We start from the raw sequence: 23,655 nt of genomic DNA on the forward strand, positions 1-23,655 counted from the left end.
GTTTTATACACGATTCACATTGTCATCATATACATGTACGTGTAAATAATTCATAGATACGGACACACAACGATCCATTTTGAAGGCTTCCTAGTCAGGCACACAGCACAAAGTAATTGATAACCAAATTCTCTTATTACACATCGCTGGCTTCGGTGAATACTAATGCTGTGTGAAGACAAACAGACAAACACAATAAGACTGACAAATCTTGACTTGGAGGATGAGCTTTGCCATTAAGGGGAGAGGCAGTAAGAAATCTTCCTCTTAATGATAGGTGCTTCTCATATATCATATTCACCGTTACAATCGAGCCTATCCCTCGCGTATTTCGGTGGTGAAAATCTAGGACAAGAGTTTCATAATTTGAAAAAGGTCTATAAATTTGACATCTCTTTTTGAAATACGCCGATCACATTCAATGTTTATAGAGCAGGGGCACTTGCTATAATTAAAGTTATAGGATTTACATTCGAAAGGCCGCTGGGACAGACCCAGGGAACCAGCAAAATTTTAATGGCTTGTACCAAATGTCCATGCCAATAGTGCAGTGTGATGTCGGTGAGACGTATTGATGTTCTCGCTATTATCATTAAAAGTGCACGGCATGAATGTCGGGAAATAACAAGATTGTTCATTCCAGTACCTCGTATGATCAGAAGACTTGTCTTAACCTTGGCTACTTTAGTACTGAACACCGCAGTTGCTACCCAAAGCCATCATGTCTACCTCTGGTACGGCTTCAGGGGCGGATCCAGGAATTTTTGGGGGGGAGGGGTCAGAGCGGAATTTTTTTAATGTCTCATTTTTGCGGACAAGCAGAAACGATAATGAAACATTACACGACACACATTGTTTACAATGGTATTAGTGCACTTATATACCTTGTACACTTGAATTATTTCTCAAATTTATTTTTCCCATCTTTGTCATATTCTTAGCCAGCAGAGGCCCAGAATTGCGCCTGTATGTAAAGAACCCAGTCTTTACTTGAAGACAGTCTTTGGTTAACATCGCTAGGCTTCCACTGGAGTGTTCTCGTGCATTCTGCAAATTAATATTACCAACCAATGGTTCTCGATTCAAGCGCGCACGCAACGCACAATATGCGGCTTTTCACGCATCAGGCTTATCACTCTGTAAAATAAGGGGCATGAACAGCTCCACAAAGTGAGCATTGTGAGCTGAAAACATACGTGAAATAGCCGCTGAGCATCGCTGCCAATCTCGAGGGATCTCTCACCAACGCGTCTCGTCCGAGGCCGATGATATAGATCTTTTGTATGCATCCATATTATCTGTAGATGCAATCTTTATCATAGTCCCTGTATACCGACCGGGCCATTGATTTGAGGCTCTCCGTTACCTCGCCTGCTTCGTGTTGACATTGTGGGAGGCTCTGATCATATTTTGTCAGACGGAGGCCATTGTTATTGATAGGTCAATCGTAGCCCGTCTTCGCCGGCTTTGGTCTAAACGTCAACGGCTAGCAGGGGCTGTCTCTTGGGGGGGAGATGGGGGATAGAGTAGGGGGAACAGCCAAGACAAACACGCGCTGTTGACTTGTTCCTCGGAGTTCAATGATAGATGGCTGGCAGTAATAAGTAATGCCAATCACTGGCTCTCTAGGCTCTTGCCTTGAAGAAAAGAAGATGAAATCGTTAGAATACAAATGTAAATCAACTTCTCCAGTCTTCTTCTGTCTCAGCGGCACTTAAAGTGACATGCATGACTGTAAGACGAGACACGGTTTATTCAGCAGATTTATAAATGGTATGCTTGAATTAATAAAGACGGTAAACATTTGATCGACAACGGATCGACTAGTTATTTCAACACAGAATTATAAAGGAATATACTGCACCATGTGAAAATACTAACACGAGATAATGACATGTGTAATGCGAAGTCGTGTGTGATGCCGTATTTGAAAGATACGATCGCTGGTGATAGGTATCTTAACATGACTAACAATCTATACAAAGTTTTCATTATTGTGAAGTTTGTATTCAAGTTAATAAGAAGCACAAATCGCGTCACTTTGTTTATATTTGCCGGGAAAAACGCTTTTATTGCACTTCTAAGTTTGGGTGAATGCCAAGACACGTTCATCAAAATGAATCCTTTGAGGAGGGGAATTGGCCTGTGCTATCCATCAAAAGCCTTCTTCGACAAAGTCACTGTCTAAAGTATTTCTGGCTCCACAGTCGTAATGCCAACCGACAAACCATAGAGCGTTTCCGTGTGACGTCAGACCAATCGACGCCTTCTCGACAAGGCTGATTTCTCGCGTTGGAATGGTAAGTCTCCAGTCGGCCGAATGGGACGCTCGTCCAACTAGCTAAGGCGAGCTACAGGGCAGCAATCACAGAGTTGCTGTGCACACAATCTGCCTTGGAGAAACAAACAACCAGCCAAAGATGCGGTCTTTCAAAGTGTGATCTTCGCCCAGCATTAGCAGGCCGTGCCTTAAGTTAACTGGATACGGCTGCAAAGTAGCACACACGTCTATGGGAAGCGGCAGCAGCCGCTAACGAGTGGCTTTCTCCTCGGGCGTAGTCCTATAATGGCGCATTATTGCTGGTCATATCCAAGTGGTAGCCCTATAAATGGTCACGGGAGGTATTCTGCTGGGCAGTTCCATTAATTTGGGGTCCAAAGAAGATACACAAAGTCCACAGACATTCTCAGATGTAACCTACTTAGCCTACATTCCAGCACATCTCTGCAAGTTCGACGACACGGTTTGGCTACATATTTAGGGTTTTTCCCAACATCACTAAGCACGGAATCGCCCCTTGCACGACCAATGTATCGGTTTACGACAAGGCTCTCTACTTATGAATAAAAAAGAAACTAAATTATTATTTCACAACAAGCTTCTATGTTTATCTGCAGCAAATACCGATACTGATATCAAAAAAGGTTATCAAAATGGAGTCAGTACGTGGTGCGAAATTAGCAGAAGCCAAACAGACTGTTTCGTGTAAAAGCATTACTGACATATTTTGTGCTCCACAGTCCTCGTGCCCGAGGTGTAACACACTCTACATCAGCAGTACCGAGTTAACGCATGATTTGTAAGCAACTATTGGCTAACTACTGGCGAACTATATTGACGTAAATCGCTGCAAGTCGACGGGACTGCCTCGGGAGTTACGTAAGCTAGAAGCCCCGCTGGACTAATTAGTTTCGACACTCAGTGATCGATAATCGAGTCGAACCGAATACCACAATTAGCCCGTTTAATGAGTGATTTACCGGATTTACCGGCCCAGGGCCCAGGGACGAATCCCACCGATCGAATATTAATTTACATCTAAGTAAGTCGATCGAGGCTGTGAATTGAGGTCATTAATGCAAATCGAGTTTTTTAATGGGTGCTTATCTTAAAGGAGCAGAGTTTCCTTAAAGGAGCAGTAATGAATTAAACGCAAAATGACATTTAGTATTCACTATTATTCAGACATCGTCCCATCTAAAGTAGACCCTGAAAGTAAAAGGTCCCGCGGAGAGTTTGGTCTCACCTTCGCGCAGCTCGCCTGCAAGGATGGTATATGATTCAATTCCTATCACATGTTATATTTTGAAGAATGATAATTCCTGACTGAAGCCAGCCCAAGAAACATTCGTGTCAGTATTTTGCCAGTGTAATCCTCAAGAATGTTGTGGAAAAGTCACCAGGAGATAGGTAAAAACGAAGTTTATTAAAGACCTTTCATTTCCAGCATTATCTTACGAGAGAACGAGAGTGAATAACGTGCGAAGATTTATCTACCTGCAATCGATGGGTTCTAGATTCAGTTTAGCTGACGCGTCACGTCATGACGTGACGTAATTCTTGTCAGCAAATATTAGATTGGACTTTGGAATCTTGCGTAAATGCGGATTATTCTTAAAAGTTTACTTCTTTAAAAATGGTAAAGCGATTGACACATTTTAGCTTTTAGCTAAAAGACTACCACAAAATATAATTCTGTAACTGACATCCGCGTGTGAGAACACCGAGTTCCACTTGTGATGTATTTGAGATTTTCGGAAGCGAGAGGTCCAATTTGGGCACGACTTTTCTCTCTCAGGTTAAACAATTTTTCAGTTTCTGTGAATTACTGTGGTTAGACATATTACGCGCACGGAGGGCCTTTTTTCGGAAGTGATTTTTTTTTGGCAAACGAACCCAAACAATACAAATTCTAAAATTTTGCGCGTCAATTTTCCTATCTAAGGATTCAAGAATCGCTCGATCAGATGTCAACTTTCAGGCTGTATATTAAAGCAGAAATATCTTTTAGAATTTGTGTATTGGCATGACTTACGTTGTGTTTTAATTTCGTTGTTTTCACTGACAGCCAATTCAATTTCTCAGGCATTCTCTTAACAAACGTAACCATGACAGTAAAAATTTCCACTTGAAATTTGTTCACGAGAAAAAAAAGGAAAGTTGAATGATTGGAATATAATGTTACTTGCGCAACCCACAACAAGCATTTTTTTCCTTTTTGTTCGACTCTTCTGATTTGCGTGGAGAGGAGAGGCATATGCATGTCTCGCAACAAGGAACGCGACCTTCTGTCGCCTCCAAAATCTCCTTACCAATTTTTGGTCATCACTCTGAACGCCATTGAATGCCATTCGTCACTCAACGGGCGCGTCAGGCAGCCGCTCGAACTCTGCTAAAACGTGCCGGGCACACGCACGGAACGCAGCCCTCCTCTAGCGCATGATCACATCGAGGTTGCAAGTCTCCGTGAACAGAAAATTCCGGGAAAACGCCATTACTGCGGTGACGCCACCCTGGCGCGAGATCTTAAACTTAACGCGCGTGCGTTTTGCACAACGTCCAAAATTAAGAAAACAAAATAATATATATACTTGGCCGATATTAAACGTTCGTTTAAAAACTGGCTCAGGAGAATGGACGCGACTAATGCCCCACTCGCATATACTAGGCCTACTTTCCTATGATTTAACAGGCATTGAACGCGCGCGTACCACCTGTCGACGAGCGTGATGAGGAAAACCTTCTAATCATGGTTGCCGAATTAGTCTAGGTTGCTTTTCCTTGATGAACAATAATTTTAATTATTTTGGTATTATATTTCTGTCACACGTACAAGACGGTTGTAGCCCGCATTAAGACAAGTGTAAAGAAGCAGAAGTAAGGCTTAAAAGCTACAATTTGATGGGTCGGATAGACCAAATTTCAATATATCCTTGAACAGTATAGATAGATGCATCCCAATACGACGCTTTTAGCGTCGATCTGCACACTTCCGCGTTTGAAAACGAGGCTGTATGTGTCAGCTTCAATTCTTAATATGATCAGACGATTGAAAGTAAGGAGTCAAGAAACAAAATACATAAAGGTATGTTAAATTCAGACTTTTCAGGCTGCAAATTTTTGTGGAAGAGTCTTTCAGGATGACTCAACACGTAAAATCAAAAGAAAAATAACGACAATTGACCGCAAACTAGCGTACCAGCGATGGTCGTATATCTTTTGCAGTGGGCGTGGTTTAAACTGAAGTGGCGTCACACTAATACGAACCGGATACTCCATGTACTGTGAGGACTCCGCGGGCGCACGTGACAAAGTTCAACACAAAGAGCCTCGGTTTCGATGCAGATATGCGCAGACAGCGCATATGTGAAATCCCTCTATGCAGTACTAGGTGACCACGGAGTCCATTGACTAAGTGCAGTTTCATCTGTCCTTTCTAATCATCTTGCTTGAAAAAACAAAAATAAAACGACTCCCCCAAGAAAAGAGAAACTTTTCGGGCGTTATTCTTAACTTCTTTCAAAACGCATACGGCAGGTAATTTTGTCTTCTTCTTAAAAGCGACAACAATGATTAAGGTTGGCCTTCCCCGGTCTCCATGCGCGCTTCTTTAACACCAGCCTTGGGAAAACACATGGCCATCAGCCTAAAGCCTGATACGAATTATGCCACCATGTTCCATCATGGACATAAAAATATGCCGGGTAAAGTGAAATTTAATCACCCTTTAGTGAAGATGAAATGGCTTTCTTTTCTGGGAAGCCAAGACTACAATTTGATTGGAAAAAAACGCCAAAGACAATAACCGTCTTAAACATTTCTGATAATTTCGCTAAAATTTTATCGTTTCACCCAGTTTTTCTCTTCTCTCATAAGAGAACGGTGTCGACATGAAGGTTGTGATTCGTCCTTTCTTAAGGCAGTGTAACACATCAGTATCGTGACATTGCACAGAATTTTCCACAGACAGGACGGCACACTGAGCCCACAACTCGCTGTCAGCACAACAATGAATCATCATTAAAGATGGATGCCGGAGTCAAGCGAGCGCAGGTGTGTGCGTTTTCTGAATCAGCAGTAGTCCCAAATGGCATGGAAAAGCACGACCGATAGGATTTTTGTAGTCCAATGGGTAGGGAGGCAATATGCTGCTAAACAGTAAGGCTGCGCATTATTTCCAACTGTTATGTCTGGGTCTGGCTGTGGGAAACACGGGACGAAAATATAAAAAATCAAGGACTGCATTTTCCCTAAGAACGTCACAAGACAAAACAATCGCCTAGAACTAAATGTGACGACTTAACAGGCTTCTGTAATTTGCAGCCGGATATATCTTTTAGGAGGAGTAAAAACGCGTTTTCGAATGTGACAACAAACGCTTCTTTCTGAGCATTCATTACTCGAGTGATAAACTCCTACGACCCTTAAGTCGTGCCTTTTGGCAGGATAATTTTCCCGCGCATTAAACCAGTTTCTTTATCTCTAAACGACCCCTTACACGAAAGCCCTCCCTTCCCGGCGTGGGCGGACATGGCAAAATATCATAAAATGTCACGATCGTTGATTACTTACACAATATATATTAAAAGTAAGCAGAATATCTTATGCCTGTTTTCAGCTATATAGGCCCCTAAAAATACTGCACGACTCAATAGCGGGGGGGGATAATTTTTTTGCAGCTCAAAAGAGAACGTACAGGGATCGTGCTATTGAGAGAATCGATGAAAAAATAATGGATCTACTGTGTAGGCCTATTCGTAATTCTGCAATGACAATTTGATACAAAAAGTAGCCATGAAACGCGTAGAAAGGAGGGTGCCAAAATTTTGTATTAAAAGGCAGCGCAATAAGCCTGGAGAATTACTGGTCTGAAGTTTCAAAGACTCAAAGATGGTCTTCTTAAACAAACTAGTCATTTCATTGCTCGGTTAATAAACGCAGTCACATAGTGACCGTAGTGATGGCCGTGTCCGACCGGACCATCTTTGGTATAATAATTGGAACTGTGAGCGGTTGGTTGAAATTTCTACCGACATATAACATGAAAGATGCTGGGTTGGTTGGTCATACAAGAACGCCACAAGCTTAAAGTTGGATTAACCGGACACTAAGCCTACTTTAATACCAGCGTGAAAGCAGTTCAAACAAGGCTGCAGTTTATTAGTTAAGCACCTCCACGCGTAGCTAAGAAATTGCGATAAAGTGTGCAGCTCATGGGCACACAAAATGTCATGCCGCTGGTGACTAATGATACAGATGATCCTATCGTTGTTCGAGCCTCTGCTGAAATCAAATCACGAAGCTCATTGAGCAGGCGTCGATGGAAAAAAGGTTACCAGGATCAAACGAAGCAGCTTGATGTACTCGGCTCCGCAGCGATCTAACCAGAAATTTTCTCTCTTTTTTTTCTTTTTTTGGCAAGCTAAGAAAAATCATGTCTTTTCGGGCAGGCGATTCAAGGTGACCGGCGGGACCAGTACCACTGTTTGCATGAAAAAGCCGCAAACCTCCATTTAATGCTATCAGTATGCAATGGCCGCAGGAGAAAGACTTTAGAAACAAAAACACGCACGGCTCTGGGTGTTCAGGCATCGCCGGCAGGACTGGCGGATCATTACTGCCTTGCTACAGTCGCCTTGTTACTAAAGTGGGGGGAAAATATCTAGCCGATCCAAAAATCACGAGCTAGCGGCCGAGCCGGGCTGAAGGTGCGATGGAGACGCTGGCGGTTTAATAATAAGGTGGTGATGATAAGGTTACTTGGTGTCTCATCACTTCGTGATTACAGACTGCTCTTGTTTCTATAGGGTAACCCGGTCGCCCCCACCGCAAGGAATTTTCCCTTCAACGGCTCTTCTATGATTAAATTGGGTTTTTACAAATTTTGTGAAATTGAACTTAAGGAACGATTTGGTTTGAATGTTTAAACTTAATATAATAAAATCTGTGACGAAACCACTTCAAATTAATTGCCTTCATGGAAGCGCTTGGGTTTATCACCCGGTTATATTGGGTAGTGTCGTCATCGCGTCACCTACTAACACTCGTTGTTGACGCCACTGGCGTCCATTTTGGATCGACAGCCCTCAGGCAAGCGCATGATGCCGCGGTATCAATCCATGTGATGATCGGGTGGGGCACCAGACATCACGTCGCATTGATCAGCTGACAGCTGTAGACCAAATCAAAAGCCTTGGTTGTCTTCTAACCAAGGCTCCGATTGGTTGGCGTGCGGGGACGAACAATTATAATTCTCATATTACGGCACACATCTTTCAGCACGGCTTCTTTGTGAGTAGGCCCCGCAGAACATTTGAAGCAACATATGGGACGGAGAGAACCCCCCCCCGCCGTAGTGTAGGTCATTTTTTATCAGAATCTGAGGAATTCTTTACAAACTTCTAGGGGGATGTGTTAGGTAACAATAGTATAAAGTGTGTATAGGGATTGGACAGGTAAGGGGGGGTACCCCTCCGTCCCACATCCTGGTATACCAGCGAACGCCGTAACACCCAGACTACACACCCAGGTGCCAAGCCTCACATCACTACAGGCTTGGGCTAGTCAGTCACCCCTCAGTGAACCTACACGTTCTGGCATGGGACCCATATATTACACGGTGTGTTCTGCATTGCTCAGCACGTGCTGACAGCTCCGTTACTCGCTTTTCCTTTTTCTACCAACCAGGGCGCAGCTGCAACTCTTTCCCTATAGCACCAAGTTCACTGTTTGAACCTCTCTGCGAGTGCCGGCGCTAGGATGCATGATGTTTAATGTTCAAAATGCACGACGGACTGTCGTTAATGTGAGCACTTCAAATTGACATGATACAATCGTTGAAAACATTCAACCGTGGCCTTCCACTTTCCTTTTTATGATCTGCACAAGATAACTCAGGAAACCGACGTACCAAGAAGAGCGCCAAATAACTTACAGGAGGGCGATGCTCAGAATAAAACGATTCGCAACGAAATCACCCCTTTAACTTGGATCTTTAAGAGAAGATCCTCTGTGGTCACCCAGACGGATCAATGGTTATATTAAGTTAAGTTATGGTTATTTCTCTAAACGAATACGACAAACAGGTGGTTTGGATAGACAGTTTATAAAAAGGATCCAACAAACTAAGTCTCGAATATGCGTACATACTTAAGTGGTCATATCACTTTCACGCGGGCCTCTCCTTAATGGGATAAAATGATACCACATTAAGACGCCGGAAATTCTGGCGATCGTAGTTTCTCGGGCTTCGTGAGATACTAGCTCCTACGCGTGCGAGTGATTACTGGGGCCGATTTCAACTACAGACCAACCAACGAGGGTGTTTTCATCGTACGAGGCACAAGACTTCGGATACCTATGATTGTAATTCGTTTGCACAAGTTCAGTTCAGTATGTCACAGGTCCATTGTCTGACAAGAGTGTTCTTAACAGTATCGACGCTAAGCAAAACCAGTAAGTACGATCTGGTGCAACATGACAGAGGGCTCATCTCTCGTCATTGTTTTTATATTGCACCGCGTGGGAAAAACTGGACTCTGCCCATGACAGTCGTGGGATACGATGCCGATTTCCTGACTTTGGAGGCTTTATTTGTGCTGGTACGTCAGACATCGTCACGACGGCGACGCAAACACAATGATAACAAACACCACATCAGACATCGCCCAAAAGATGTCGCTTCACCAAAGTAGGTTCGACTAAACCCTTCAGGGCATAAAATAACAACAAAATACAAAAACTGAAACTACCGTCCCCATCATCTCTCCCCTCCAAGTCAGATAGGTTGAATTATGGATGGGAGTGATTTACTCCGGCAACCATTTAGCCTCGCGGGCAAAGCGATAAATCATATTAATGCTCTCATTTCCATCTTGATAGCAGAGTCGAGCTATCATCATTTTTGTTTCCAACCGCGAGCGAGTGGGCATTTCCTGAAAGACTACCGCCTGAGAAGCGGGGCTCTTCTGCCATGGAGCTTTGGACTGCACCGGCCCGCCTGCCCTTGCCAGGTTTCCCGATCATCACTCCTCCAGTTTTGCTCGTCGGTGCGTACTCCCACCTGCATGCAGGAAGAGCGCGCGTGCGGCAGCACGATCACGATCGACGAGCTGCCGTTCAATTATTGATATGGCCTTTCTGGATTAAAACACCCACTTCTAGAACATGGCTGATGCAAGCTCCAAGCAACCAAACTATACGTCGATTCTTTCACGAGAATACACATATCCATCAGCCATAATAATAATTACATGCCGGAGAGACCGTTATAGGCACATCCTGTGGATACAGCAAAACGATACAGAAAGGGCCTTCCAACTTCAAACAGAAAATGACCCGGAAGTACGGGCGTTTGAAAAGGGTCGACAGATTTCGCGCATTGTGACTGGCCAACGCGAACTCTTGGAGGCGCACTATTGTGAATCGCCCGTATTGAAACTATAATTTGTTATGGCCTTAATTCAGTCAAACATTACCAATGAATGTGTTCGAGAAAACACCTTGCTTCAAATTACAGAGAGCATGCCTTCATTATGACGACAATGTGTCTTTAAGCTTACAAATCTGGTCTCATTGTTTTGATAAGATTTCCAAAATGGCGTTGGACTGCCAAAGCTTTGGTGTTATCTGAATAGCACGGGTAGGCCTACTTGAACTGCACTGGTGGTTCAATACAGTTACCAGAAAAATATTTTAAAACTGAAATAAAATGTCTATTATAGAGATCGTTATGATTAAATGCCGATGGTACAAAGTAACAGTGCATGTACATTAATATTGAACATTCCAATAAAGTTGGTGTCTACGAGTAATAAACGCAAGCTTACAAAGAAGACATTGACTAACGAAGGTAGTAACGAGGACACCACTGGAATCGCGTCAACTTGCTCAATAATGTAAACAACAGCGATAGGTTTTGGTAGTGCAGAGGTCAAAATCCTATCCGCAAAATGACATATCGGTTGGAGCAAGGATTCCCCCCTAAAGGTTATGCCATTCAGTACTCGGGAATTTCTCGACCACTTTCAGCAACAACCAAGGTTAAGGCATGAACGCATGAAAAAGTGTACAAGCTTGGATACAATGTAACACACATTAAAATGTGCAGGTGGAAATTAAGGCCACGCGGACAGCTTTCAAAAAAAAAAAAAAAGAACTGGATTGCAACGTACACACGCAAACGCCTTCCACCTATTTATACGGCTCCAAGCCAAGGCCGATTTCTGAAATTGGATTTATATACAAAGGGGCAGCCAATAACAAGAAACTCAAGTCTCTTTGGTATAAAAAGACCTCGTTTCAATTATAGCTCGCTGCTCAGGCAAAAATACAATTTTTTCCTCCACAAAATTTCCCGTGATTGAGAGATGGGACGTGAGAGTTACATCAGCTTTGCGATCTGCAGGTCTAAGTCCCCAGTCGCATCTCTCCCGTCAATACCACCCGTGGTCGGTTATCGCAGACTGCCGTCACAGCAAAGATTCTTTTCCTATAACCTCGGAACGGTTTTCCCTCCCTCGCAAATAATTCTACAGGAAAGTCACGCACGGGTACACAGTCCGTGCCATTCTGAAAAAATTGGAGATTTTCAGCCATTGCTTTCTTACACAACATTTTCTCAGACAACGCAACTTTCGTTTTAAACGTACGCAATCTGGTCCTAACGCACGCAACCAGGTCTTAACTAAATTTGGGCAAATAAAAGCCATATTCACGAATACTGCTGGTGTTGGCAAGATTACAAAAGAAGAACCCGTCCATTTCCACAGTGGGATCCACAGTGGTTTCACGTCTTAAAGCAGGCAAACTTCTGCTGTCTTTTTAATTTGCACGTTTGTTTTATAAGCAATTTTACCTTAAATAAGGTTGTGTCAACATCCACATTTAAAGATATCAAAATGTATTTTGGGATTAAAAACAACAGTACTTAATAACAATAAGACACTCTTTCAGTTTTTCATATACTTTATTCCGTGCTGGGATATGCATATCTTTGTTGTTACATTACGCTGATTCAGGGGGAACAAGTATAACATCCCACTTTCATTACAGATGGAAATGGATACTGAGTCAATTCCCTCCCATTCAGCTTCATATAAAAATGAAATGATAAAAAAAGGAGAAATGTGCTGCGCAAACCTATTTAAAATGACAGCTTCTTTTTCATTTTTCACGATGTTAGAAATTCTCATTTGCACAAAACAGACAACAAGCCCTACTTCATTTACGCACACCAAACACTCATTCATTCATTAGGCATCACCTGGTACGACACCATGAACCACAAAAAACGTCTAGTCCATTTATACACTTAATCAAACAGGGAACTACATGTTACATGTACATCATTGCCAAGAGGCCCAATTGGAACATTGGCTATGGCACTTGGTTTGTGCTGAAGACAAGTGGGGCAAATTGATTACTTCCGGGCATCGGCAGGGCAGTTGCCGACTCCTTTTTCCCAGCTCCTGATGAAATCAACTATCTGGTGGTACGCATGTGCTCAGAAATCAAACTTTAGCATCAAGGCTACGCGCACGTGCATGCACACTGGATAAGTAGGGAGAAGGGAGTGTGGATACAACATGACACGGGAAAAAGGTGCTTGACTAGAGTCCGAGTCCTTTTACAAAATACTTGACGTTTTCATAATTATCATCGCATCTTCCCTCACCACAGTCATTCGGATTCCTTCTCAAAATGACCAAATACCTCAGCCATATACTATCTTACAACTGCCTTCACAAAATACCACCCTTTGTTCCAGTATATTTGGTGTCCCGAAAGAGGGCTCGACAGTAATTCTACCATAACGGAAGGACATAATCTGCACTATACATGGTCTTGGTATAATATGCAAATATGCAACGATATACATCAAAGTGAAACTGCGATACGTTTGTGTGAAAATACTCCGGTGGTGCAGGTGAGCAGAATCCATGCATACCGAAACACTTTCCTTTGATGTACAACTACCTTGTATTATTTTTTAAAATCTCGCTTATGTGAAAATAAACATTTTCAGTCCAAAACAAGTGTGCCCACATACTGCTTGAAAATCAGACACTTTTGGGGCAATACGTACTACACTACCGGTATACTACCAAAAATTTACGGTCAGATCTTACATTGATCTCGTTCTTCCCTGCTTATATTACACGGGGTAATCCCCCGAATTGGACAGAACAAAAAGCACTTGTCTTATGTAATCAAGATTATTATCGCCGTCAAGCGTCATCAGAGTTAGATGGAATCTTCAGTTTCAAAAGGTAACATTCTAAGCTTAAAATTGATACCAAACAACAATTCATGAAATTTGGATAGTGATTTTTTTTGGGGGGGGGCAAAAAGTAGAGCAAAACAGAGTTCAACAAAAATGTAACCATTTAGCAAGTTTTACTGATGACAGCATAACCATTTTGCGTGTTTTTTTTTTGCTTGGCACATGGTTTCCAAGTTGGACACCTGTGAACGCATGCGCACCAATACCTGTCTTATGCGGCCAGCAACACACAGTTACAAAAGACAAAATGTCTCTGTCCGTAGGTTGGCAAAGCTCCCCCCCCCCTTACGTCCTGTTTGTTGTGGCTACTTGCGATCAGGTCCTTGGGAGTGGTTCGCTGATGCGGGTTGGGTCAGATATAGAGTATGTCGTCAGACGGCCTCGAGCCAACACTGTGATATTCACCGAGAACTGTTTCCCAGTAGAGGCCAATTGGCCCGGAATATTGAAAGGTGAAGACGGTAATACAATATTAATCATATTCATAGCTCCCGGCGGTAGGTATGTAGAATTTCATTCCTTATTAATAAACTTCCAGGAAGGTATACAGCTGGACCGAAAACCTTAAACAAAAACCTGCTCAAAATGGACTTTTTCATCACCAACGTGAAGGTGTACTTCGAACAAGCCGAAAGTACTGCCACTGGGGCATTTCGAGGCTTTCACCCTGCCAAAATCATTTAAAGAATGGGTGAGCTGAGACTACGATTAAAATGACGTGACAGTCTTTTCAGCAGACGAGATGCGTAGACGTCTAGGTACAACATCCTTCCATGGCGACTGGACAATCATTTTAACCAAATCCAATGTGAGCTCTCATTACAAGTATGTTGTTCCAAAATGCATTTGTAGTTTTCCCTTTCACTAAAATTACCTTCCATTACATTTTTACCAGCGGCATGATCAGCCATGGCCAGCACGCATGACCATACCCAATGGTTCTTGACCCAACTTGCCCACAAGTTTTGCGCAGCAAATATGACAGGCTCCTGACCCAAAGGAACGACTCGACTTTCGATTTTTATGAGAACTTTCTGTCTGATTTTGTTAACACCAGTAACCTTCGTATTAACAGTAAACTTCTTATAGAAAGTTCCCTCCAGGCATTTTTTCTTTTACTGAACGTCCTGAATGTTTATCACCTGAAATGCTGTTTGCCACCTTGATTCGATTGAACCATCAAGAATCAAGAATTGATGGCATCGAGGCCGCTCACTCGACGCTGATCGTGTTAAATGTACGGAGGGGCATTATCCCACTGCGTTGATTACTCCACCCCATCACCGAGATCGCTCCTGGCTTGACGATGTCTTCCTATTCTCCTCAAACCACTTGCATGGGCGTCGAGACTTGTCGTGTGCGTGCATTTGAAACAAACAAAAAACCCCAACAAATCCACGAAGCACTCTGGGAATCAGCAGCGAAGCCTTTGAGAGATTGCGCGAAAACAAGCGGAAGTGATAATCACATTTGGCCGTTGCTTAATTATTAGAATGGACTCCCTTTTTTTTGCTCTGGAGAGAGACCACTTATGAAATGCCAAATCAAGGGACAAGGTCTATTTTAGTTATGCTGTTTTGATGAAGCATTGCACTTAGCGGGCATTGTTATCATCTCTCGGGCTCTTAGTTTATTACCGTTTCCTTTATTGACAGGCTGCTTGCGAAACATGACCAGGGGCCTGCTTTTTTTAAAAGCCTGTGCTTATTTTTAAAGGGGAGACACTCTTTGCCAAGGAGAACTATAAATCTCTAAAATGACAACTGCTGAGCTGGATTTTAACGAGCGCCCTAACATTCCAACTTATGACACCGTTGGAGCCTTTTAAGCTCTCGAGAATTTACGACCATCTAGACTTTTTTTCTTATATTATCCGTATCAGATATTAGGATACGCAAAGTGAAAATGACAAGGCTACGTGGTAGATTGCAGTTATTGCTATTCTTCGAAGTTGTGGAAGTCTGACACATGCCTATGGTTTACCAACAGAGTTCTTAGGTTCAGCAGCAGAGTAACTTAAAGACTTACAACGCCCCAAAAGCCAGCTCACGTGGGCTTTGAACCTAGTTCGTAGTTCGTAGTGATTTGCAAATATCTTCAAATGACAAAGTTTTCGAGAGTCCATTCCTCCCCTGCATATATATCACCTGCCCAAAAGCTAATTTGAAAATTATCCTGTTTACTTACATTTTAAATCTTAAAGTGTGCTAGATCAGATATTTTCCAGGCAGCAACGAACAACGAAACTTTTTTATTCGCGCACACCAATACCAATTACGCTACTAAAGTTTATGTAAGCCTGTTTACAAAATCCTGCCAATTTGCATTATGCATGAATACAAACTAAATCGGGAGTGGGGAGGGTTTTTCAATGAAGCCTCTTTCCAGTGACCTCTGAAACTCTCACTGGTTCCAAAATCATCAACTGTCCAATCACATTACTCCACGAAGTACCGGGGCCGACCTATGAAGGACCAATCACAATCTCGTCTCTACCTCGCCTAAATGGAATACGAAGCAGAAAAGGCTGACCTTTGACCCCAGTGGTATCATGTTTGGCTTGGTAACTCGGTTTGGTTGGCTGGGTTGGAATCTGTTGCTTTTGCACTCTAGAGGGGAGAAAAGTTGTAATCAATAAAATTCTATTGCTCACTAAAACAAGTGCTTAATGTAAATAAAGTAATTCTCAACAACTGAACCCTAACAACTCTCCATGGTTTTGATGTTTCCTGTGTTTTTCTGTGTTCTGTTTCTTTTTAGTTGTCTCTGTGTTAAAATTTTCCCACTTTCTTGTGTGATGAGTTTCTACAATTATCTTTCTTTCACCATTTTGTTGTGAAAAGGGATGCAAAGGCGTAGAGGGCCATTTCCGAAATAAGACAACTTCAAAATGTATGTCAATGTAAAATGGCCATGAAATCCATAGCAACGATATAAATTCATCAAATGGAAAATGTGCATATTAAGCACAAAACAAGGATACGAAAGGCTTCCTGACTGACAAGACAGGAAGGCCACAGCCACAGGCAGGAAGGGCATTAAAGCTGGGAAAACAGTGGAGTTATGCATTATTCCAGCTGATTAAATGGACTTTCTGAGGGCTAATTAATGCTGCTGGTATGCCTCCGCACGCTGCTCACGGAGATGACGGTGGGGACCGTCCCCAAGGGGCCCAGCAATAAACGTCACATCTCCCCCCGGGGACCATCTAATGTCCCCTTGCCTGGGGTTTTTCTGCTGGTTGATCATCTTTTCCCCGACTCCCTTAGGAGCAGGTTTTTTTTCACAGATGCAGCAATTAATTCAATGGCCTCAGAGTACAGGGCAGAAAAAAAGGATTATTAGAAAGATGTAAAAGATAGAGGATTGGGGGGGGGAGCGGATATCACAATGTTGCCGACAGGGTTCTGTGCCTGGATTCTTATCTACCAAGTCGGACTGTCGGGAATATCCTTACAGTACGTAATGACACTAATGTCATGCAAGAGCTGTTTTCCAGGCAGCCGGGGTGCATAAATCATAGCAAAGGTCTGTTGTCTTAGACCTTGCCGGCAGCGGGGGATCTGTGCTATTAGGACCGGCGGGCGATAAATTTGCAAACGTTATTTAATTTCAAACGTTTCTGCTGAGCGGCTCAGGATGCAGAGTCCCCACCACAAAGCAACTTAGGAGAGGCCACCTCCTGGTATCCATGGCAAGATCAGTGCGACTAATGACACTCTAACGATGGCTGGTGGGGACTAGATGGAACATTTGGGACCAAGCCCCAGGGCAGGACTGCATCATTGGTTATCAACAGCCCTTTATCGTATCTAAGTGCAGAGGGAGCCACTAATTGTGCAAAATGACCAAGACCGTGTACGCAGCGAGAAATGTAACCGATGGTAAAATGTGAGAGATGACAGGATGTCACAAAACAGTTCAACTTCGGTTATCAAAGTCAGAATGAGTAACTGACCAGTGGTCGAAAATTCTGATGGTCGTTAGGCAAGGTTGCAGGCAACACATCACGACCAACTGACTACAGTACCAGGGAATAATTCTGCCTCATTTTGAGAGGTTTCCATACTTTTGAATGCATTTGGTGAATATGAAATCCCAGGTCACATGTACAACTGTACTGTCAATACAAAATTTTGGAGGTTCCATTGAAATTGAGGTTAGCATCAATGGCAATCAGCACTCGATACACTAACCCACTACGTCTAAAGATTGCTTCTTTTGACTAGATGAGCAGATGCAGATGAACAGTGCAAATGTGGATTCAGCAACTGTCTCACAGTTTTTAATGTCAAAACATCTTTTGCAAATCAATCCTGTACTGTTGAATCCTCTACGATTCAGACCCCCAATTTTTCATTCTCAAGTCAAACCACTCTAATGAACTCAAGGCCGATCGAATGAACGGTGAAAAGCCTGGCGATCTGATATGCGATTTGACTTGATAGACTTGTCCTTAACCAGTAAGTGACTGGTGATGAGCTTGATTGTGACCGCGTACTAATTACCTTTCTTTGGCTGGCAATTATAGAATGCGTCATTGGAAGCCAACAGGTCAGCTAAATCCACAACTCAAGTTGCTGCCAGGCAATGATGACCTCACATTTCGGAGGCAGCCTATAACTCTGAACAGTCCAATCTGGCTCCTGTTAACCAGCTTTATTGACAAATGCATGATAGTTTTTATTTCACATTTTCATTTGTGCACAAGTCTATTTTAACCTGAAGCAGTTTAACTGTGTTTGACTTATTAAATTATTGAAATCACTTCTTTTTTCAATTAACTACTTCTTTGCAAAGATGTACCCGATGCTATGCTTTAGGGGTGTTGCTGGTCATTTCAATGATCGTGAATAAATGGAAAAACAGAGGAATGAAGTGTCAGTCCTCTGAACCGTATTTCAATACCCCTTCTTTTTTTCTCCTACAAATACCACCTGCCCAGATTTCACAATATCCCTCCTACTCTGGCAAAAAGACAATGTTTCTATGTTTTCGATTTTATTTTTTTCAAGGCACTGATGTACAGCACTGCAGACCCGACGGCCATCATGCAACATTAGCAAACATGACCCTGTCTTGCCAATTGCTGCATCAATGTCATTGGTTGTATGCAGCAGGTATTCCTCTGGTTCTATGCAAGGGCCTTTGACTGCCGACCAAAAATTTGGCTGACTTTCCTCTGTCACTTTATTCTGCTATCTATTTTAAACAAAAATGTTTTGCAGATGGAAATATTTATTTTTAGTTCTGTTGGCATTTTACAATCTCCAAGATCTTTGTTCTGCACTCAAAGACACTCTATTAAAGTGCTGAATCCAACATTTTAAAGGTTAAACCTTGCACTTTAAATATCAGCTTGAAGAGTTAAAGAATTAATTCAACAATTTAAATGTTAATTCAACATTTTCCCCTTGATATTTAAATGTCGAATTAACAGTTTAATGCTAATTTTAAAATTAAAATGTTAGACTTAACATTTAAAACATAGGATTCAACACTGTTAAAGGGAGGTCACTGACCGCACTGTTGTATGGGTGTGATGCAACACTTCAGCTTTCAGCCTGAAGGCATAAGTACAACCCAAAATTTCAAAGAGATCGTTACAAAACAAAAGACTGCCTTCATGTACATGTGTATCTTTTTGCAGAACAAATTCAAAAATTCCAGATTATTGCGGATGATGCCAATTATAAGCCTTGACTTTAAAGACACGTACCTTTAACACTGGCCTTGGAATATTCATGAGGTCGCACAGTTGGTTGCGGATTGGACGGACGGTTAGCACACTTTCGTCCCTGCAAATGAAGACGGCATGAGATATTGGCTTACAGGAGTACAAAGGGCAAAAAGGTCGGACAAACCCTCTTTTTCTCATCCCCTTTAATCCTTCCCTGTTTCACTTGTAAAATAACCCCGAAACAGATGCCTTGGATTTGACATTTTGGGCACTTAGGCTGCATTTGTTTCACACAGGTCTGGATTATGATCAGTGATCCTTCGTTGGTTTACGGACACCAAAGCCCACAAAGCATTAGGATCACTGCCAATCCCACTCTAGCAATAAATAAACCGGTACTTATTTTTAACAAGATGTATGAAACGCAGGACAAATTTTAAAGCTAAAACTGTGTTGAAACGTGTTAAAATGCCAAGCCGTACAACACAAATCCTGTTATACTAATGTAGTACATTTTCAGGAATCATATGAAAGAGTTAAAACAGATGTATATCTACTGTTACATCCATCATATACATGTAGATGTACGTGCACACATGTAACAGGTACTGTGTCTATGTACTGTAAACAGTACGCAGCGATGTATCAAACTCAAGGCAGCAGGGGAAAGCACACTGTGCAGATGGAACCCCTACTCAAGTCCTTCAGCTCTAACCCTTATATCAGCCCTAACCCTTAGGATCACTGATCGAGATCCAGATCTGTGTCAAAAAGAACCAGGCCCCCAAATGCATCTGACTGTAGGATTTAATGTCCTCTCAAAAAAATTTCCAGTGGTATATGCGCCCCAAATCCCCCTGGTCTGGAGATCCTGTCAAGGGTCCCAAGCCATTGTATTTCAAACCCCTATTCTGATAATCCTAGGTATGTCCCTGAGTACCATATGGTTCCAACAATATTAAGGCACCACTACAATGTCACTTCCGAGTAATAATGCTATAGAAAGCAACTGCAATGTTTGTTTGTTGGGGTGTTTGTTTGTTTGTTTGTTTGTTTGTTTGTTTAGTTTGACATTAAATATCATTTCAAATGTATCTGCCCACCATTAGGTCTTAATGTAAGCAGTATCTCAAGGTAGACAATAAACAGAACCATTCCTGATCTCCATGATTTCACGAAGAAGCATTCCTACAGCCCTAAGTCAGCTACGATATACACATACATTCAATAAAAAGGAAACAAAAAGCATTATGTTCTGTCCTTGGGAGTCAATCCTTTGTTGGAAATGCTCCTCTAATTTACACATACGTGCTTTGCGTCTATCGGAGTGTGTCGCATCAAGGGAACAAAAGAAACTGCAATGCCTCATCCTCAGGGATTTAGTAAAAAAAAAAGGTTGACTATGAGCACGTACAGAAGTGTTCTTCCCTCCCGAACACTGGAGCTCTCTTGAGAAATCCTTCAGTGAAATTTACTCTTCAAGCACACACAGTCCATACGAGCCTATGTCTGTGTGCTCACACACTTGTTTGTATGAGAAATCACTGAAGGAAAGCAGCGACGTAAACTGCTCACCATTTGGTCTCACTGAGTATCGTCAGTATCTCTTCTTGACTGTCTTCCGGCACAACGTCATCATACATCAGCAACATCTCGTACAGCTTCTCCGCTGAAGTCTTCCTCACCTGGGAGGAGGGATAAGGGGGGGAAAAAAGCAGTGTTAGAGGAAGCAAAAAACAAAATCCTACATGTACAGGAACTCCCATAAAAACTAATCAATAAAAAATCTGCTGGCACTGTCCATCCCACTCTAGCAATAAATAAACCGGTACTTGTTTCTAACAAGATGTATGAAACGCAGGACAAATTTTAAAGCTAAAACTGTGTTGAAACGTGTTAAAATGCCAAGCCGTACAACACAAATCCTGGTATAGTAATGCAGTACACTTTCAGGAATCATATGAAAGTGTTAGAACAGATGTAAATCTACTGTTACATCCATCATATACATGTAGATGTACGTGCACACATGCTACAGGTACTGTGTCTATGTTCTGTAAACAGTACGCAGCGATGTATCAAACTCAAGGCAGCAGGGGAAAGCACACTGTGCAGATGGAACCCCTACTCAAGTCCTTCAGCCCTAACCCTTATATCTGTATCCTCCCTCAATGTATCACCCACCTTGTCCCAAAATCTGGACAAGACATACAATGTATTTCATTGTATGCTGTACTGTTGGAAACTTGCATGTATGATTAGCCCACACAAAAAGGCACACACATGTGATTGTGTGTACGCCTCAGAAGCAATCTCTCAAAAGAAGAAGCATTGGCTCTGAGAAGAGTCAGTGGTAAGACAAGGTATCGATGTTTCCGACAGTGTGCTCTGTTTGTCTTCAGGGAACAGAGTGCGGCCTTGTTCAAATTGTCAAAATCAATTCTCACCACCAGTTTTTTACCAACATTTCTCCATACATTTAGAGATTGCTTCCATAGTATACCCACAAACATACATGTACCTCTCTGAGTACTAGTGCTATGCAAAGCTACAAATAACATTCCTGATCAACCCACTCTGGACCTTGTTCAGATAATAAGGCCATGGAGCGCCCCTCTCCCCTCTTGAACCCTTAACCCTCCACTACTGAGATAATCCTTTTGGGAGCTTTTCAATGCAGCCAAATTTAAATGTCCACAAAGACTTATTTGCAGAGTCATCGGTCCAAGATACTAGTAATATCTGTCTATTTATTTGGTAATTTCAGATTTTTTTATGGAGGCATAGTTTAAACCAAGTATTGGTTCACTTGGACACCAATGAAAGGCAATGAAACATCTGTGGCAGGAACCTGTGCCAAACCAACTGGCACCTTCTGCCACTGACCATGCTTTCACACCTGCTTGCTGATAAAAGTAGAGACCCTCTGAAAGGATAACAAACAACAACACCATTGATTTTCAATAGGATTAATAACCATGTCATTGAGGTGGATTTGTGAGTTTATACTTGGTATGCATGTACCAGTGTGTCCTAGCGTAGCTAGGATAGTGACGGTGGAGAAGCATGCTGCTGTTGGGAACACTGGGGAAGGTACATATATTTGGAGACGGAGAATGCTCTCTATCAATTTATACCTGTGATCTTCCATCAGCTGTTGACTGACAAATGTATATTGAAGTGCCTTGTGCACGTATACTGTAATAGTGTAAATAATAATAAATAATAATAATTTACCAAAAGTGGGTCACTTGGGAGACATTCCCATAGGAACGTGCACAATTTTTCAAACTTTACCTTCCCATAATTCAATATTCCCTAATCCAATCTTAACCAAACTTTGCATGTTTTCCTTTCAGACCCTAATCTATCGTCTCTCAAAATGTGGACCATATAAATTATCCTCCTTTTGGTAGTTGGAGCATTAGGGAGACATTGAAATGTCTCCCTAATGACCGATGTCGCCCTAATGTTGAAAAATGTACCGCAAAATGTCTCCCAAGCGACCTATTTGGAAATATAGTAGTATATACGTTATAATTACAGCTAATTGGTCATTAGGGAGACATTCCTATAAGAACGTGCACAAAATTTTTCCAACTTTACTGTCCCATAATTCAATACTCCCTAATCTGATCTAAACCAACCTTTGTATGTTTTCATTTTAGGCCCTAAACTATCATCTCTCAAATATGGACAATAAAATTCGGCCTCCTTCTGTCAGTTTGAAAATAGGGAGACACTGAAATGTCTCCCTAAAAGCCAATGTCTCCCTAATGCTGAAAAATTTACCACAAAATGTCCACGTTCTTATGGGAATGTCTCCCTAATGACCCATTAGCGGAAATAATAACCTTGACTAACCTCATGCTACTCAATGCATAATGCTCATCCAATTAATTTTAAAAAAATCATCCGATAGCCTTGCCAATCCTACAAATTATGAAAGAGGAAACATGATCCTGAGGACTTGTGAGAGAAAGACCTTGGGGAATTTTGATTACAGGCACTCATATGCTTTCATTCACTGAAGACGAAATGAGCCAGCACTCCAGTGTCTTCCTTCGGCAGCCCCAACACAGGACATGGCTTGCCTCCCTCTCTTCCTCTTGCCATGTTTTAAAATGGACTTCCACAGAACTACCTGGTGAGCCCTTAACTCAGAGTGGCACTGCCCAACCAGCTGAATCCAGTGTGCCACTATTTTGTCACCCCTTGGGAGGTCTCTGTAAAAGACAAGGGTGGTCACCTTCTCTTGCCAGGAGTTGCCAAGAGGTATGTGGGCATTACAACCAATATCTCAAGAGAAGGGGTGAATGACCATGCTTCACACCCGTAATTAAGGACTAATTCAACGATGGTAAGACAGAGAAGATACTGATCTCCCAAGACATCTCAGAATTCCAGATC

General features: G+C 42.2%; 1 protein-coding gene across 3 annotated transcripts in view; it reads right to left on the reverse strand.

Moving 5' to 3' along the window:
- The window catches only part of LOC110990162 (tubulin-specific chaperone D-like), a 145,562-nt gene that overhangs the window by 26,954 nt on the left and 94,953 nt on the right, over positions 1-23,655 (reverse strand). The window contains exons 33-36 of one of the 3 annotated variants that reach the window (XM_087139151.1): positions 20,821-20,930; positions 19,285-19,363; positions 18,074-18,222; positions 12,230-16,174 (exon numbers count right to left, since the gene is read on the reverse strand). In XM_087139151.1, the coding sequence (XP_086995277.1) occupies positions 18,121-18,222; positions 19,285-19,363; positions 20,821-20,930 (291 nt within the window). In that variant the 3' untranslated portion in view covers positions 12,230-16,174; positions 18,074-18,120. Of the gene's footprint in view, positions 1-12,229; positions 16,175-18,073; positions 18,223-19,284; positions 19,364-20,820; positions 20,931-23,655 lie in introns of those variants that run through there. The other 2 variants (XM_087139152.1, XM_022255022.2) reach the window with 2 other exon arrangements.

Source organism: Acanthaster planci, linkage group LG07, assembly GCF_054643075.1.
Source record: "Acanthaster planci isolate LZ-2023a linkage group LG07, COTS_SCS, whole genome shotgun sequence".
In the NCBI taxonomy this organism is placed as follows: domain Eukaryota; kingdom Metazoa; phylum Echinodermata; class Asteroidea; order Valvatida; family Acanthasteridae; genus Acanthaster; species Acanthaster planci.